This window comes from Corvus cornix, chromosome 19 (assembly GCF_000738735.6).
Source record: "Corvus cornix cornix isolate S_Up_H32 chromosome 19, ASM73873v5, whole genome shotgun sequence".
Taxonomy (NCBI): Eukaryota; Metazoa; Chordata; class Aves; order Passeriformes; family Corvidae; genus Corvus; species Corvus cornix.
In genome coordinates this window covers 3663728-3682030 of record NC_046348.1, presented here as the reverse complement: position 1 = coordinate 3682030, position 18303 = coordinate 3663728, and the positions used below count along the sequence as shown (strand labels likewise).

The 18303-nt window shown below is 42.4% G+C and overlaps 1 protein-coding gene across 5 annotated transcripts in view; it reads left to right on the top strand.

Moving 5' to 3' along the window:
* Nucleotides 1-18303, top strand: part of LOC104691130 (protein spinster homolog 2) — a 135061-nt gene that overhangs the window by 27762 nt on the left and 88996 nt on the right. For all 5 annotated transcript variants that reach the window (XR_005603402.1, XM_039562943.1, XM_039562945.1 and 2 more), the window contains exon 2: nucleotides 8891-8956. Coding sequence is in view for 4 of the 5 variants with exons in the window: in XM_039562943.1 (XP_039418877.1) it covers nucleotides 8891-8956 (66 nt within the window). In the remaining variant the exon portion in view is untranslated. The remainder of the gene's footprint in view (nucleotides 1-8890; nucleotides 8957-18303) is intronic.

The following is an 18303-nucleotide window of genomic DNA, read 5'->3' as shown; positions in this document are numbered from 1 at the left end:
AGCTGTCATCTGCTGTAAATCATCAGTCACTAATTACCCCAGTTGTTGACTCAGTCTCCTGTGTCACAGAAATGTGCATGGCTGTAGGAGAGAAGGAAGTGGGTAAAAACCCCTCACTTGTTAGTGTGGAACTAGAGAACATTGAGGCTTTCTTTCTTCCACCTTCACAACCTTGAAATTTGCATTTTTTGACTCTCTGATTTTTTTAGTTTAACACTTCAAATTGAATTTTATTATTGTGAAATAATATTGATGAGCTCCAGAGACACAGTTGCTTGTACAGAAGTGCATGTGATAGCCCAGGCTTTTTGGTGGGATTTGTGCTCCCAACCTGCCTCAAATCCAACAGGTGTTGTGTCAGAAGGTGTAACAGAGCAAGTTCTCATGGTCTGTATGAGTGAGGTGGCAGCAAAGTGGTTGTGCTTGCACAGACTTAGGTTCAGAACTGCTACCCTCATGCCATGCGCACCATTAGTTCTCAGTTTAGTTCTGTTAAAATATTTGCATGTGCTTTGACTGGTTCCAAGTGATTAACACCAACCTATTTACTTGATAAGGTAGTATCAAGCATTCAGTAGTAATATGCTTCAAATGCATTTGGTTAAAATATATACTTTTATAAAAGTAAAGGCATCAGATTGATTCTGACAACAAGAGCCCAATCATTATGTATTGTCTCTAGAACTCATAAATGCCTCTTCCCTTTCTTGATTTTATCTAGTCAGAAAACGATGAGGTTAGAACTGTGAAGTCTGTAACCACATCCATACAAAGCTAGCAAAAATCTCCAAAATCTCTCCAAAAAGAGATTTTGTAGATACTTATTTTAATTTCCTTGCAATTTGTGGCTCATACCAGTTTCCTGACTCATCGTCACCTCAGTATGGTGATAAGCCAAGTTTTCCAATAAGGAAAACAAGGGAGCAGTGAGTCATTGACTGAATTCATATGCACTTGATTTGCTCTATCATTATCCGTACTGGTTTTATTTATTTTAATTAGTTCACATACAAAGTCTCTGAGATATGTTTCACTGCATGAATTAGCTCAACTTGTTAGTCTTGTCTAAAGATTAGAAAGGCGCAAGACAAGTAGAGCTTTTCGTGGCAGGCCCAATTTTTTCTGCTACAGAATCCGCGAGGAGAATGTGAATTGGGGGAGTATCTGAATTTTCTGAGATTTGAATAATTGAAATAGTAACATTATTTTTTGAGGCTCTCCTCTTTGATGTGGACAGCTGGTGAGGCTGCTGCTTAGATCTAAAATGTCCCAAGAGTAGTTTTTCCATTGGTAAAGATTGTGTTTCATTCTGTGTTTGAGCAGAGGTGTTCGCATGAGTTAAAAAACCCCAGAAATTTGGTCTAAACTGAGTCCTGAGCGTTGTCTGAAAGCTGTTAATGATTCCTATCCTTTCAGGTGACTAATATAAACCTCAGCTACTACTTCAGTTTCTGTTGGTTTTTCAGATTTTTTAAGAGCTTCTGTTTTTTCCCATTCCACATAAAGGAACCGTTCCAAGTGTCAATGAATAAGTTTGGTTTTAAGTTCAGGTCTAGGTGCCAATTAATTTTAGTCTGTCCTTTGAGCCAAATCCTGTCACTTATCTCTAATTGAAGTCTTCCCTTGGTTTGCAGGAACTGCCAGGCTGATTAAGATAGGCTAAGCAGGAGTCTGCAAGTGAGATGAGGCTGGGGTGAAATTCGGGATCTCCTTGTAGGGAGCTGTGTCCTGGGTGGAGAGGAGAGTGAAGCGACACTGTGAGCTTCTCCTCAGATTTGGCCCATGTCATTTTTCAGTTTTACTACTGGGAGCTGTAATTGCAATGGGTCATAAATGAAAAATCTTCCATGTTTTGGAATTTATTTAAGCTCTTTGGTTCATGCTGGCTGAATATCCCTTGTTCCCTATTTGACAAGGACATCCTTCCCAGCCATAGTCCTGGGAACAGACCTACACTGTAATTAAGGAGATGAGGGATTTGATTAGGGTGTGAGTTTACCAATGAAGCACCCAGCATTTGGCAGCCATGGTTGCATTCAAACTCCTATTTGTTTTGTTTTGTTTTGATTTTTAATCCCAACAGGACTGGCTGTCCTGTGCTGCCTTCCCTAGACGCTCTGACCCTCTGCTAATGATGCCTTGTGCTAATCGATTCTACACCTGATGAACTTTTTTTATCTCCTCCCAGTCTTGCAGGCAATTTTGTGCTCAGACTTTGCATACCACATTCCACTGGAGTTTGAGCTGTGTTAGAGAAACCATCATTTATTACTGCCAGAGTGAGAAGTTGCTTTTTTAATATACTTCTTCTCCATGTTCTTGGTTAATTGCATTCCTTATTTTTTTTCCCTGATGCTTAATTACTTGTTACATGCCATGCAGGTAAGCCAGTAGCCTTTGGGAATGAATGAATGAATGAATGAATAGCTCAGATACTTTCCTACTGATACTATAATAATGACAAAAACATTGAATGGAAAAAGTGGGTGGGACAGGTGGTGTGAGTCTCCGAGGATAACATTGGTTTTGATTCAGAATAGGAATGTCACCTCAGACAGGCATTTTTATTTCATTTCCCAAGCAGTAGTGTGTGCTTTGCAGAGTTCACAGCACCTGTCCTTCCAAAAACCCACTGCAAATGCTGCTTGGAGTGAACAGCCATTCCTCTGCTGTGTCCTGACAGTCCAACACTGTCACCTGAGACGAGCCTCCACCCCATCATCTTCTGTACGTAGTGGGATGCTCTCAGTGCCTGTAAAGGCTTTGAACTCTCACACTTCTCTGGGGTTTTGTTAGGAAATGGCAGGAGCTTTGTCAGGGAAGTTTTATGCTGGATATCAGGAGAACATTCTTCCCACAGAGGGTGTTGCGCGCTGAACAGGCTCCCCAGGGAATGCTCATGGCCCCAAGATTGCCAGAGCTCCAGGAGCATTTGGACAACGCTCTCAGGCACGGGGTGGGATTGTTGGGGTGTCTGTGCAGGGCCAGGAGCTGGACTCAGTGATCCCTGTGGGTTCCTTCCAGCTCAGGATGTTCTGTGATTCTATTCTGTGATTTTTAAGCAACTTTTTCATGTCCTGTGAATGACATCATGACCCTGGCTCACTCTGATCTTCAGCTCAAGCTGCTGTGATTGTCTCTTCCCAGCTCTCTACTTTATTACTCAGGGAAACCCCTTCCTAAGCACGCCACTGTGGGTGTTGGCAGTTGCTTTTCAGTGCTTTCTAGGTCATAAGTTTCATGCATTCCAGTGTGAGCAGATCTCAGGAAACCCTTGTTTTGATTTGTCTTAATTGCTGGGTTTGTTTTGTTTGTTTCTTTTAATCCTGCAGCATTATTTCAAAACCAAAGACTGTTTCGCCAGTGCGTATTGTCATGTCATGCAACAGTGGAAACTAGTTTTGCAGAAGGAAAGTCGGTGTTTATGTCCTAAGGAAGCTCCTGTCAGTGTTTTCAAGCCAGATGTCACCAGGCATTTATCAGTACTTGCAGAGCAGGCAGGGAATGCTTTCATGGCAATCCAAAGAAGGTGGTACTGCGTTTATATTCTAGACATGCTAGTTCTGGCAGCAGTGGGAATTTATCTTGAGGTACAAATATCAGCAGGGCTACCACGGTGGTTTTGTGCAGCTGAATATTTAAATAGGGCACAAATTATGACGCTGGTGTTTAATAGCTGGTGGGTGGCTGAGCTGAAGCAGCTCGTTTGAAGCTCAGGGATCGGTGTGTGAACTGCTGTCACACCTTGGGGTTGAAGAGAAGATGTAATCACAGAGACCTCAGAATAAACTTCTCTCCACCTAATCTTTTCACATATCTCTGAAGAGACAGGTGTGTGTACCACTCCTCTGCCTCCTTAAGGCTTTCTTTGAAGGAGGTTGAATATGACTGCAGGCATGAGGAAGAGCCTGATGGGAGGAAGGTGGTTTGTGCCTTTAATGGATAGAAGGCCAGGACTTGGCTATCCCTGCTTAGCTACCTCCTCCTGAGGAAGCTGGTCCTGGAAGTACCAGGGACCACAGTCTGGGAATGCCTTTATAAGGAGGAGAGGTAGGTAGCAAGAGGTAATAGAAGAAACAGTATTGTCAGTACAGAGTCTGTGCTGCCCCTCAGGGAGTTGAGAGTGTGAATCTGGGTTCCCCAAAGAGAGGTCCAGACCTGCAGTGGGGCAGGAGGGAGGGTGCTAGGGGCACGTATCCTGCATCCTGTGGAAAACCTTGTATTCCTTTCAAGCACCATCATTTTTCCCCATTAAAAAATACCTTTAAAAATGCACATGCTTTCTTAAGTAAGTAGTTATGTTGGCCAGTGGTGTTGCAGCACACACACAGTGTTTAAAGAATGTGAGCTGCAAACCGGTGCCTTTGCTTCTGTAGCTCTGCACTCTGTGCACAGGCCAACTCTGCATTTTTCACCTGCCTTGGAAGCAGTTTGAAAGCAAATCATGATGTTTTGTTTTGGTGACTGGAAAATGGGGCTCTCCTAGGGAAGCTCTAATGTCTTTTTGATTAGAAATTGTGATTTCATTGTGGTTTAGCTTATGGACACTGTTTCTTATTGTGGCAATGTACACAGGCGGCAGTATTTGGTGAAGAGCCCACGTAGAATCCTGCAGCTTTTGATTTGTTGTAGCTCAGGTCAGGAACACAAAACCTATCTAGGCAAGCAGCTTGCCTCATGCCTCATCTGTACCACCTACCTCCCTGTTTGAAGTGTGAACTGCAGGCTTCCAGGAAAATTTGGCTTTTCCAAAGTGTTTCCCCTAAAACAGAGATAACCTAGGCCATTAAATGTAGATTTGAATTCCAAAAGCCTCAGAATCAGGTCTTTTACAATCAATGTTGTGAAATGTCAGCAGTACCCTAGAAACCCTCTGACCCTGCGAGTGGGTGAGGTCAGGTATGTCCCTCTCTATCTGTAGCACTTCATGACCTTTTATCCTCCAAATTGCTTTTAAAAGTCCTCTTCATGCCCAGTGCCCACAGAAGTCTGATAACTGCCTTGGTGTCTGTCAGATGCTTAGACACTAGGCCTGGTAAAAATCCCCTAGAGAAGGCTGCAGTAACCAGTCTTTGCTCTTCTGTCTGGGTTCCCCAGTAAGTCCTGTCCCTGTGCCCATCTTGATCAGCACTCCTGGCTGGGTGCTGCCTGTGTTTCATCTCATCGAGTTCCTAACTCTACATCAGCATTAACAGTGTCTTGTTCAGCTGCTGAGATACTTTGGGAATTGGCACCATGTTCGCTGTACATTCGCTCAGTCCTGAAAATACAGAATGTGCTTAAGAAATAATAGGTGGGAGCACACCAGGTGCCATGTAATCATACAGGCATCCCAAATGGCCAGCAGCCCTCCAGAGAGGTTCTCAGGAAGACTGGTGCCTGCTGGCTGCTCTTGGCTATTTTGAGATCATCCTAGGTCATAGGTATGAGCTTTAATCCAAGAAAGACTTTGCCAGCCACATGTGGTGGCTTCACTTCTTGGATTGCGTCAGGTGCTGTGAGACACCTGGGAGCACATCTCTTCAAGCAGTGTGGTCATTGTCTGGAGCCTGGCTCCAGCTCTCTCCCTTCCCATCATCTAGAAGCAGAAGGGAAAGTCAAAAGCTCTATCATTTTCCTGTATTCTCCCCTGGTCTATCATTGCTTAATTGTATCCCTAAATCTTATTAAATTCTGGGGTGAGTCATTGCCACAGTGAGGTGGAAACAGAGCTGAGTGAATTTAAGAGAGGAGGAGCGTCTTCCCAGGTGAGTGGCTGAGCAGGAAAACTCCCACAGCAGAGGAGCTACTATCACTTCATAGGTGTGTTGCATCATCTGCCTGCTGCTACCTCTAATTTAATGCTCTAATCCCAAATCAAAACACCTGTAGTCCAAAGGGAATATAAAATAACTTGGAGTAGGAAATCCATGCCAATTAGACATGCAGATCTCTTAATCATCTGAGACCTTCTTCCAAATTCACACAAGACTCATAATTGTGGTTCTACATTGTCCTGTTGCATTGACTCTCCACAGAACCCACTTTCCTCTCCACCACCAGCATAAAATTGTAGGATTAATCCAAGGTGTCTGCACGTCTGCGTCCTGAATGTATTTCATTTGTGGTTACAGGAGTTCGAGTTTGTAAAACTCATTATGGTCTGTAGGACTGCGAAACCACTGTCACTGGACAAATAACTTATCACAAACTGGAAACTCTCCTCTGCTTTTTTTGTGTAGGAACTATTATATTCCCCTCTACTTTGTGTTCTAGTTTCTGATGCAAATCCATAAAGGTCTGTTTTCCATCACATCCCAGGCTCCTGCTTCTCATAACTTGTAGAAGTTTAATGTGCCTCTTTGGCATTCTGTCATGGCTGGGAATATGGTGCTGAAGGCAGGAGAGGCACCTTTCAGGGTGCTGGATGGAGCTCTGGACATGTGTGTGTATTCCCTCGTGCAATATATTCCATCTACTCCAACCCCCTGCCCAGCTGCAAGCAATGAGTAGGATATTTCATTTCTGTGCAACACGACTGAGTGATGATAGGAAAGCATGAGAAAATATTGTACTCGGTATTTCCTCCCTTCTTCCACATTGTTCTTGAGGATGTTGATGGGTTTATTGGTTTATTGTCCCTAAAATTGGGGTTATAGTGCCCAGGAGTTGTTCTGACTTGCTGAGCTCTGCCTGATGTGGGCAGTCTGGGACCAAGCAGTACTGGAGCGCAAAGTGCTCAGAGCTGCTTCAGCTCAGTGAGGTGTCTAAGTTGGGTTGCATGAGAAACATTTTTTTTGTGGAAGGGTGGAACACCAAGGGGAGCAGGTAAGTCAGCTGAGCCACGGAGGGGTTTGCTAAGCAAATGCAAATTTCTTTTTGTTCATCACTTGCTGCCTGGATAATGGTATCTCTGTTGTTAATGGAGCAAACTGGGGAAGCACAGTCAAGAAATGCCAGGGCACTTTGTAAATGGAGTTAAATCTTCCATTCAAGAGGAAGCAAAGAAATTCCCTGTTGGAATTGTAGTAGACAGCAATGTTCCAAAGGAAAAGAAAGGGGAACACTGTGTCAGGATGGATGTAATCAGGCACTTAATACTTCAGAAAATTATAGAATCACAGTATAATTGAGGTCAGAAGTGACCTCTGGAGATCATCTAGGCCAACCCCCCTGCTAAAATCAGGGTCAACTAGAGCAGGGTGCTCAGGACTGTGTCTTGTTGGGTTTTGAATATCTCCAGGGATGGGGAACCCACAACTTCTCTGAACATCCATGCTTGACCTCCCTCACAGTAAAAATTCATTTTCTTCTATTTAAATGGAATTTTCTCGGTTTCAGTTGTTGCCCTTTGCCTTTTTGACTGGGCACCAGTGTGAAGAGCCTGGCTCTGCATCTACCCTCTCTGTTATCAGTAATGACATACATTAATTAGGTTCACACCCTTCCCCACCCTCAGCCTTCTTGTTTGGGGCTAAACAGTCCGATGGGAGAGTAGGGAAAAGAGAATTTTTGCAGGAGGTTGAACTAATGTTTCTAGGCAGATATTGAGGCCTAAATCCCACCTGAGTGCTGTCCTGAGTAAATGGTGATGTACAAGTAGTACAGAATAGCTCAAATGAGCTTTCTTGCTTTTTCTTTCCTTCTCTCTTTTTCTTTTCCTTTAGTATTAATTTATGACTGTTCCCTTGGCATTGTCCCAGACGTCTTCTGGGAATAGTTATCTCTGTGTCTTTTATCTCTCTGTCATTTAGTGTGATCTTGGCAGTCCTAAAAGCTAAGATACTTATGGTGAGTGAGTTCAGGTTGGTGCTCAGTTGATTTCTGTAACGTGCAGAGATGAGAAGAATGACTTTGGATAAAGCCTTGGATCCAAATTTGAACTTTCATGAATGTTCAGTGTAATTAGAAAATGCTTTTAAAGAAGAAACTTCCATATCCTCAGGTTTGGGGAAGACAGTAGTCTAAATAAGGAAGTCCCAGATCTAAAGAGAGCAACAGTCTCTATTCCAGACCCAGGAAATCAGCTGCTGGTTATTTAGACCACTGACAAATATTCGAGCCTATGGATCTGCATCTGAGACCACTGCACCATGTACAGTTGGCAAACCTGTGTGCCCCAAAATGAGTTATTAAAGCTCTGCTGGGGGTTTTCCTATTGGTTTGTTGGTTACAAAAACATGGCTGTCCCATATATCTGATGTTACATGTATCAAAATGTTTGGTACAAAAATGTTAAATCTAGTGGAATGTGTAAATACTTCAAAACCTGTTAATTTTGCTTGTGCCAATTACTATATTGGGGTTCAAGGAAGACAGAAGTTTTGGTTTGGTTCTGCTTGTAGTTGCTTTAAATATGAGCATCTGGTAACTTACCCACCTTTACTAATGTATTTTAAATGTATTTGTTTTGAAAGTAAAAACTCCCCAGAACTAGTTAAATATGAAAGCTTTCATCATTGCTCCTATCAATCTGTAATATCTCCTCCCAGCAGAGATTTGTTAAAACTTGTCTTGGATTCAATCTGTCTGTCTTGTCAAACCATTTGAAGCACCTTAGTTGCAGAATCAGTTTCTCTGTATTTCTGTGACATAAAAGAAGTAAGGGGTCTGGATTATGCAGAAAACACACAAAAGAAAAGCCTGATCTTATTTAGGTAGAAAGACCAGTTTCCATTCATGAGGGTTTAATTCCCAGGCTCATTGCACGATGTTACATCTGCCCACCTCTGCTTTTATTGTAGTAGCCCAAAATAACTGAGTGTGCATGTATAGGAAAAAAAAGGCTCAACCTTTAGAAGTTATGTGTTTATACTGGAATTTGAAGCTTTGGTGACGCTTCTCAAAAGGTTTGAGTGGAATGCTTTTCAAAGACTGAAGGCACTGAGCGTATTCTCTGTTTTCCTTGTAGGTGTGTTACTAGACATCCAGCAGCACTTCGGAGTCAAAGACAGCGGGGCTGGCTTGTTACAGACAGGTAAGAAAGAGTGTTTCTTCTCTCACTGGTCTTTGTAACATTCCACTTGTCCAATGGCTGCCTACAGTTTTCTTCATTATGATGCATGGGAATACAGGTTGTGAAATCTACTCTTAGAAAGGTGAATAAATACACTCTTACTGGGAAGCTAAATGAACACGAGAGTTATTTTGGCCTTGATTTGCTGCTGGGCAGGAGATTGGGTCTCAGAATGACTTGAGTGTAGAACGGACCAAAAGCAAAAGAAACTAATGATATTATTTACAAGAACTAAATTCAAATAGGAGATGGTTACTTCCCCTAGATCAGAAGACTCATGATAAACCAACAGCAGGATCCTGTTCGCTTCTTTAGGTTGGTAATAAGTGTGATGTATTTTGCCCTTCAAGTGCTTGACAGAGAATCTGCTGAATGGACAGTCCCTGGGAGCACAGTGTGGCATGAAAATGTAAAACTCACTAGAGCAAGAACCTAAGGATGAAAGCTGTAGGCAAGGCTAACAACAATTGCATCCATGAGAACTCATGGATTAACAATAGCCCTAGAATTTTGGTGCTGTTAGCTTCTGACATTTCTCTTGTTGTGTAAGGAAGATTATTGTAATTCTGATGTCCTTTTAACGGAGCAGGCATTTTCATTTCTCAGACATCCTCAGGCAGAGCTGAACAACCCCAGGAGAAGCCCAGCTTCTCTGGCCTCTAGTCCTGAGGTGGCTGAGAGGAAGGCCTGTGTCAGTGGGCTGCATGAGATGACACTGAGGACCAGTCTCATGTAGATGTGACAGCATGTTTGATTCTCATGGAGAGTTGAAAGGAGTAGCAGTATTTTTAAGAAATGCAATATTTTAAGAAAACAGTCTGGTTTGAAAACCTCCTACAGAACTATTTGTTAGAGTCATGGATTTGTGGTGCTGTGGCTGTCTTGTCAGTGTCATCTGTCTGAAGGAACCGCACTGGAACAATTATATCTCTGAAAAAGGGAGAATTCAGTTAGGTTTTGAAATAGTGTGCCAGAAAGGCGTTTTCCCATGCTATCACAGTGGATACCAAACACCTGTCAGGAGCTTGTCTGTGAAACTGTGGCCAACACTGAATTGTATAAAATCATTTACTCTTTATGATCACACTAAAGGTGAGAATGTTCTGGAGCTCCATCAATTGGTCTTTGATTTCAAACTATGTGAACCACTGCAAGATGCCCTCTTTTTTTACTTTCTGCAGCCCAGGGCACAGCAGGGTCCTCATCTGTGGTTGCAGCTTCTTGGTAATCTTGTAATGCAAACAATTAATAACAATTTGTATTAAATGTTTAAAAAATGCTGCCCTTATGGGACAGCAGAGCTCAGCTCAGCTGATGTGGGCAGCATGTGTCCAGAACAGAAGGTTTCAGCTTTACAAATGTCACTGATTATAAGTAGCATCAATCAGTTATGCCCAAAATGGCACTGGTTGTCTGTCAGACGCTTTTCTACAGCAATTATTTGTATTTATTTATTGTACTCAGAGGAACAGGTCCTCAATGTATCATTAGACACTAAGTGCTTTCAAGAAATGTTCTGGTGAAAAAGGACATTTGCCAAAGCATGTATTTAATCTTCATTCCCCTCAGTGGATGAAATCCTTCTGAAGATTATTTATTGACAGCAAGTAAAAGCTAACTTCACCAGGATATTAATTTGTTAATTGCAAGATATGTTATTTATTTCCTCTAGCAAACACACAGGGCATTTGAAAACAGCATCCCTGAGATATTGCAGGATTGCTCTTGAGCGTGTCAAGTTTTCTAATAGGTAACTGTTGCTCTAAGAAAAGCAATGTTTTCTCTTGGGTTTTTTTGCTGATCTGAAAACGGAGGGCTTGACTTTGCTCCTGCAATATAGATAATAATGTACTATCACAGTGCTATCGGAGGAAAAGAGTGCTCACAAAATAAAACACCATTTCACATAAATAAGGGTAAAGGCATGTGAAGGTAAGTGAAAGCTTATTAAGACTATTACTCCAGCTTACCAAGTTTCTGTGTTGGCAGCTGGCCCATGGCCCAGGTATCCTTAACCCTGGTGCAATAAAAGATGCTGCCCTAAACCACCACAAACATTGCTTTTAATCTTTTGCCTTTTCTCTAAATCTGACTTCTCAATGTTACAATCAGGGGAAATGGTGCAGAGTGTAAAAGCACTTGCCAAGGGTTGCAGAAGAAGCTTGGAGCAAAGCTGGGGCCAGGCCTGGTGTCTTCCACTCTTCTGCCTTAACCTTGAACTGTTCCTTTGCCAGCAGAGACACAAATATTGTTTGCTTCCCATGAGATGGTCCTGCTAACTAATCAAGTGATGTGAGACGAAAGACTGTTCATCCTGATTATGTCCTCTGAATAAAGAGTGGATTAGTCCTCAGGTTGTTAATCCTACATCTAAATCAGTCCTAAATTAATTTACAATGTTAATGAGGGGGAGTGAAATGTAGTATTTGCTGACAGTTCATATCACTCATCAAAAAGGCAATAAAATAAATAAAAAACTTTAAAAAATTTAAAAAGCCTTTTAACTGAGAAACAAGGTTGCACAAATTTTTAGGTGGAAATGGTTCTGAAAATCCAAACAGAAAGGGGGGAAAACAAATCCACCAAGGGTAACGTTTGACCCTGTGTTCATCCCACACCCCACTCTTTGCAGGCACAGCTGATCTGGTATCTCTCTCTCCCTCTGCTCTCTTGCAAGCCAGTCCATACACTCTCAGCTTCTGATGCTGTCTGGAAAGCAAAGGTGACTTGTTCCTTAGAAATTGCAGAGAAATAAATAGAATTTTTGTCTTCTTTTATATTAATCCTGACATACAAGTATCTCTTTGCCCAAGAGATAATGTAAACTGGTTAGAGGGACACTGTAACTCCCTGTACAGAAAAATCACAGGACACTCCAGCCTCATCCATAATGGAGAGAAGCAGAACATGGTAGTCTCTGCAGCAAGGAACCTGTGACAGCAGAGGACATGCTGACAGATGGAGCACAACTGCTGCTTGCTCAGTAGCATTGTAGAGTAACACACGTAAAACTGTGGTGATTTGAGCCTCACTTATCTCTGGATGAGGCTGAAATTCTGTGTTGATCTTCCTTTTCAAAGCACTACATATGCAGTTGTATAAATACTGGTTTAGTTCACCATCCCACAGGTCTGCATCCAAACTTTCTTGTGCTTTTCAGTTCTTACTGGCTGCTTTTCCCAGCTAGAGAAAGGATAAACATGGCTGAAATCTGAAGGTGGTAGAGCATCTCTGTGCCTGCTTGAGCTGTACAGCTGTAGTCAGTCAATACATCTATAAACCAAACCATACAAAAAGTCATCTATGTGTGGAGTTAAGTAGGAGCAGCTACAGAACTCCAGGCCACTAGGAGCACGAAGGCTGAGAACATGGACAACTGGATTTGTAGAACTGCTTCAAAATAGTGTTATCCTTCCATATACACTCTACCATGGGAGTAATGCCCCAGTGCCGTACTCTGGTTTTAACTAGATTTTTTTCCCTTCTTTCTTCAATTCTTGTGCTTTATTGGTCTGTCTGCTCTCTGTGCCCTTGAATTTATTTCACTTTTGTGTATCTTGCCAGTGTCTTTGTAGAACACAAGAGCTCTAATAATAGTAGTGCCTGGCTTGCGATACAGTTTGTCTTCTGAAAATCTCAGGACGTTTTATATCGGGAGGGCTAATGGGGCTGGCCTTCTACAGATGGGGAAACCAAGAAACCCAGATGGGAAAAATTACCTGCCTAAAGTGGCACAGCAGGTCTGAGGCAGAGCCAGGATGAGAACTACAGTCCAGTTCCTGAACATGCAGCATAAGTGTTATGAATTAATCAATTAACGAGATTAATGCTTAGACCCAGAGATTTCATCCTTGTTACTAGGTACCTGAATCCTCCAGCACAGGGACTTCTGCAGGTGGAAACTGAGAGGCATCAAATGGAGGTTATTGCAAGGATTCCATGGAAATGCAGAGGGGGAAAGTGTCTGTCTTCAGGAAGAGCATAGGGATGTCATTAGAGGAAACCCTGGTAGGCAAAAGTGTATAGTGTAAGGTCACAAGCCAGGAAATGTAAGGAGGTCAGAGATCTGCTAGGATTATTAAAGGTGAATAATATAGATAACTGGGACTCTGTAGGAACTTGTGCAGAGAGATGGGCATTCCCCCAGATGCCTTTCAGACCCTGGTTTCCCAGAAAGGCAAGCAATGCCAGGTATTTTTTCATAAGTCTTGTTGTGAGCTCACTTTTCCTATAACTTTTCCAACTACAATCTCTGTTCACTTGAAAAGTGGAACTTTTATCTACCTGTGTTGCCTTACCTCTTGAGCTGACCTGGTGTGACCTTGCAGTAGCTTGCAGCCTTGCAAGTACACAATCAGCTCTGGTGTGCTGTGATTGTTCCCACCAAGCTACAGACACGTGCACTGAGAAGGGAACTCAACATAGTGGATGCAGCACAATGGTGGGATAAATCAGACTTGATGAATTCAGTTCCCTTTGACTCCCGTCTTCTTGTCATTGCTTATGGTGGCAGCTATACCTCTCTAGCATTTTTATTTATTCCATGCAGAGACCACATCCGCCAGGTGCTACCCCAGAATATGTGTATATTACATGAGTTGCACGTGCTGCACGTTTCTTTTCTACCATCTGCTTCTCCCTAAATGGATGCTGTCTTTCTCCTCAGCTGTGCCCCACAGAACTCAACCACATTTTCACATTTTGCTTCCTACTGCACCTGCTTCACTGTTCTTCTTGCTAGAACAGAGAAAGTAATAATCGAGACACTGTCTGGTTTCTATTTCAAGTTCATGGGCTTTCCTTTTGGGTGAATGGCTTCCTACACCAGAGCACTTCCCAAGGAGGTGGTCCTTCAGGTGTCCGAGCCAGGAGGTGAGGTAGAATGCTTATAGAATGCTTTGTGCTTGCTCTTCTTATGCCTGCAAATGGTTTGGTCCTCCATGTCCTACCCACTGCCTTCTTCCCTGCTTCCAACAACACCAAGCATTCTTAAATCCAGGTTACTTCTCTGGCAGTCTGGTGCTCAGAATGGCAGGACAAGGTGGAGCTCTCTTTCTGCCAGGAGATCCTCTAAGTCCTGTCAATAATGAGCAAAACCTTTCTCCCCATTTCCGCCTCCATACCTGACTTTGTGTCCTTTTTTCTGACCTTTTTCCATCTTCTGTAGGATGCTGCTGATCTAGGGATTAAACAAGGTCAGTTTAAGCAGTGAAGAGGAGAAAGCAGGGCTCTTTCAATATGCCTTGATTAATGTTGTGACAAGGGTTGGTCTTTTACTTATTTTACTGGAGTGAGTTGACACAGTCCAGAGCTCAATTATTTCCCACCCAAGTCCTTCACAAGTTCTGACAGTCCTTTTTTCCTGTGTGCTAGAACGGTGTCTGATATCCTGAGAAGTCATGGCAGTCTGAGGGTCTGATTCATGAAAGCAGTTAAACCTATTTGGAAATGCCTCTGCAATCAAAAATGAAAGTATTGTCTTGAATCAGTGAGCAGGTTAGAGGAAAATGTGTTTGTGCCCTGGCCCAGTCCCCACGCACCAAGGACCAAACTATAAAAATGCCGTTTACAGCCTGTGTTCTCACTGGACAGCCCTGGATTGCAAAGTAAATATTCTTGGGGGGGATAAAATGGTCAGGGTGGGAAGAGAAGGTGTCCTTGCATCCTGCTGAGATGAGGGAAGTGCTTCAGTTGGTGTTGTATTTTGTCTTTCTGTTGTTCGTATCAGCAAGTGAGGGCAGGCTACTAGAACAGAGAGACTCTCCAGACTGCCTTGTCTTTGTTAATATCTTCACTTTATGATACTGCATGGCCAGTAACACAAGGTAACAATTCATTTCCCCATCCCGTCTTTCTGCTTTGCACAAGGAAAGTTTGCCCTCACTATTGGCCTTTCAGGTACTTGGGCTGGGTGTTGCGAGGGAAACTTGCACTTGTGCTGCCTGTGGCACATCTGTTCTATCAGTAGAAATTGGCTTATTTTCCCTCAGGCTGTAGTTCAGGCACCTCTTGGCAAGGTTGTCTTCACTTCTGTAATTTATTATAATAATGAAGGGAAAGATTTCCCACAGATTTTAGAGAACTGGTTATCATTCTTCCCAAAGTCCCAACATCTTTTAACACATCCTGTCCATCCCCCCACACATGTTCCTCAGACCTCAGAATTTGATTCAAGCACTGTATATGAAAGTCAGGATTTTTGCTGGTATTGTGTAATACTCTCAAACAACGTTTTCCTCTTATTACCAGCAGTGCATTCTTATGTTACTGATATCTCCACTGTTTTGTGCACAAATAGTTCAGAAGGGCTGGTCTGGCTCCCTTGACTTTTTTCATTATCACCGTAGTGGGAATTATGAAAGAGGGAGATGAACATTTGAGTTACATTGTCAGTTATTATGTATTTAATGACTACCAGTTGCTGGAAGGGAAGTGTGTACTTATATTCAAAACCCTTATAAGTAGGTTAGTTTTTTCTTCCCCTTCTTCAGTGGCTCTAAAAGCTTTTGGTAGTAAGTGGAAAACCTGCTTATTTTTAGTTCTTGCTTTCAGTGTGCCTGTAAGTTTAATTTTCAAGAGTGGTGACCAGGGGAGTGTTTGTGTAGGGTCTGAATCAGGAGGAGCCCTGTATTTCTTCTCTATACTCTGATCTAGATCTGTGCATACATTTGCTGTTGATACATCTTGGGCCCAATTTAAAGATAAGTGTTAGTGCAGAAGGGAAGGGGTTTTTTTGCCTTGACCTTAAATGAAGTTGGATCAGGTCTTCTATGAACTGGGGGTGAGAAAATAGAACTAATTTTTATAATACATTTTATATATTTAACATCCGTCATCCCAGGGGAGCCTCAAGTGTGCTCTCTTAAAAGATTTATTTTAAGGTTGTTTTGGTTTTGTCTTGTCTCCCACACCTGGAGAACTCTCATTTTCTTAGAGCAGGGCAACATATGGTGTAGAAAAATGTGAACAGCAGGGTGAGATAGGTGAGAAAGAGGTCAGGCTTGGTCTGTGTCCACTGAGAGGTCCCCAAGGTGATACAGTAGTGTTGGAAGCATTGCTATTGGAGGTGCTGCTGGATTTGAGAGAGAGATGACTTGGATAACCCAAATAGTCTTGACTGAGTGTGAAGGGCCCTGGAGCACTGAAGGTGCTGTTTGGGAATGAAGAGCACTGAGGTTGCTTGCTGTAACACAGCGGGCATCCAGATGACTCTGGAAGTACAGGGGTGTATTTGCAGTAGGGGGAATGTCGGGATCCTGGACCAGTCTGTGAAATTGTTTTGCTTCTCTGATTTCCTATCTGGCATTCCAGGTGACCTCTCCTCCAAACCAGTGATTCTCAAACCTTTTGGGCTGTGTACCAGACCACTCTGCATCCTTACAATCAAATCTGTATAGTGATTTATTACCAGTGTAAAAGTAGCACTGCTACATGTCTGGCTGGAAAGAACATGCTGTTACCTTGTGGACCACAATTTTGGGAACCGTAGCCTTGGCAAAAGCAAGAACATGTCATCAGGGCTGCAGCGATTCCCATATACAAACCCTCATGCACCTGAGGAGGAGTGACTCATTCGTAGACACTTGTAGCTGGCTTTGAAACTGAATTCCAGGGCATCACTTACGTAAAAAGTGAACATTCTTCATGGTATTGGGTAGTGTTAGCAGCCTGCAGAACTAGATTCCAATTAACACAAGTAAGCCTGTCTTGCATGAATGGTGTACTGTTGTACCAATCTCCAACGCTCTCCCCTTGCCCCCAGTACCTGCACATACTTGGGGATGTTTCCTGTATGCTGATGTAAGATTATAGAGCAAAGACCCATTTTCTGCTTAAGTTATGTGGGGAGACGAGTTTTGGAGATAAAATATTAATGATCATAATCCATTACTTCCCCTAATTCAATGTAGATTTACTGTTACGTAAATGTATATAAACATTTTTGCTAAAACTCTCTTCAGTTATTTTGAAGGTAGTCAGATGACTGAGGATGGCTTTAAATCACAGGTGAAAAACAAACAGTTCTTGGATGGGGTGAGCAGTAGGAGGAAGGGTTCACACACATTCTTGTGCTCTTTGCTGCTGCAAGCAGGGAAGTGCTTTGGTTTTCAGTGCAAAGGGTATTTCTAGGGAAAGTTCAGTTCTGATGTCTTTTATTCCCCCATTCAATTATACATTAGGTTATTAGTAATTAAACATTTGAACAGTTTTAACCATTTGCTCCTTCCAAACTTTTCATCCACTAATGTTTACAGAAGCAAGACTTATTTTACATATTCTCCTACTGCATCATTCTCCTTGTTCTTTGTAGGTGAGCTGGAGATGTGGCACCTCTAATTTATTTCCTTGTGGGACAGTGGTGTTGAAGTGAGGACGTTAATAATAATACACATTTCCTGCAAAGAGTTGCCTTAAAGAACTAAGGAGTTGCAATAACTTTCTTATTTGGAGCTGCACTAACTTTAAATGGATGGTTACAATAAATGACTATTGGGGTGGACTTGGAACTGAATTAGGGATGCAGTACAGGTAAAACAGTTCGAGCTTTGATTTCTTTATTGTAAATTCTATGAATTTACAATCTGTAGAATCACAGAGAGTTCTGAGTTGGAATGGACCCACAAGGATCATAAAAGTCCAACTCCTGGCCCTGCACAGGACACCCCAATAGTCCCACCATGTGTCTGAGATCATTCCACTTACAGTGGTGGCCAAGGTGCTCTCTTTTCTGTGTCTTTTCCTTGTTTCTTTCTTTCTCTGGATCCTCAGTTTGAGGAGGCAGGGTGATCCCCTGTCAGCCTCTAATGAATGCCTGTTAAAACTGACCTTGCTAAGAGTTACACAGTGACATTTTCAGCAGAGGATTTGTCTGTCTGCAGTTGGTTGGATTTGTTTTGTTTTCCTTGAAGGATGTTTGAAATACATTCTGAATTCTTTGTTTTTAATTCTGCCTTATTCACAGTTACTGGATTTTTCTTTGGCTCTGCCAACCCTGGGATTTGAGTGGTCCTGGTCACCTCAGCAATTGATGGTATCAGTTGTCAGCACTGTGTTTGTGTCTTCAGCATCCTGTGGTTTTGTCCAACCTACCTGGCAGTAAAAATAACAATAAAATTGTCTTAGTGCCCTTGGCCACACCTCTTGAGCACTAGAAATCATTGACAAAGTCTGACAAAGAAAGGTACTGTTTCATGAGAGCCTTTGTGATAGAATGAGTCACACTAAGAAAGATGGGTGAGTTAAAGAATAACTTTACCACGAATAAAAAAAAAAAAGAGAAAAAGAAAAAGCAAGGTTTTACTGAGTTC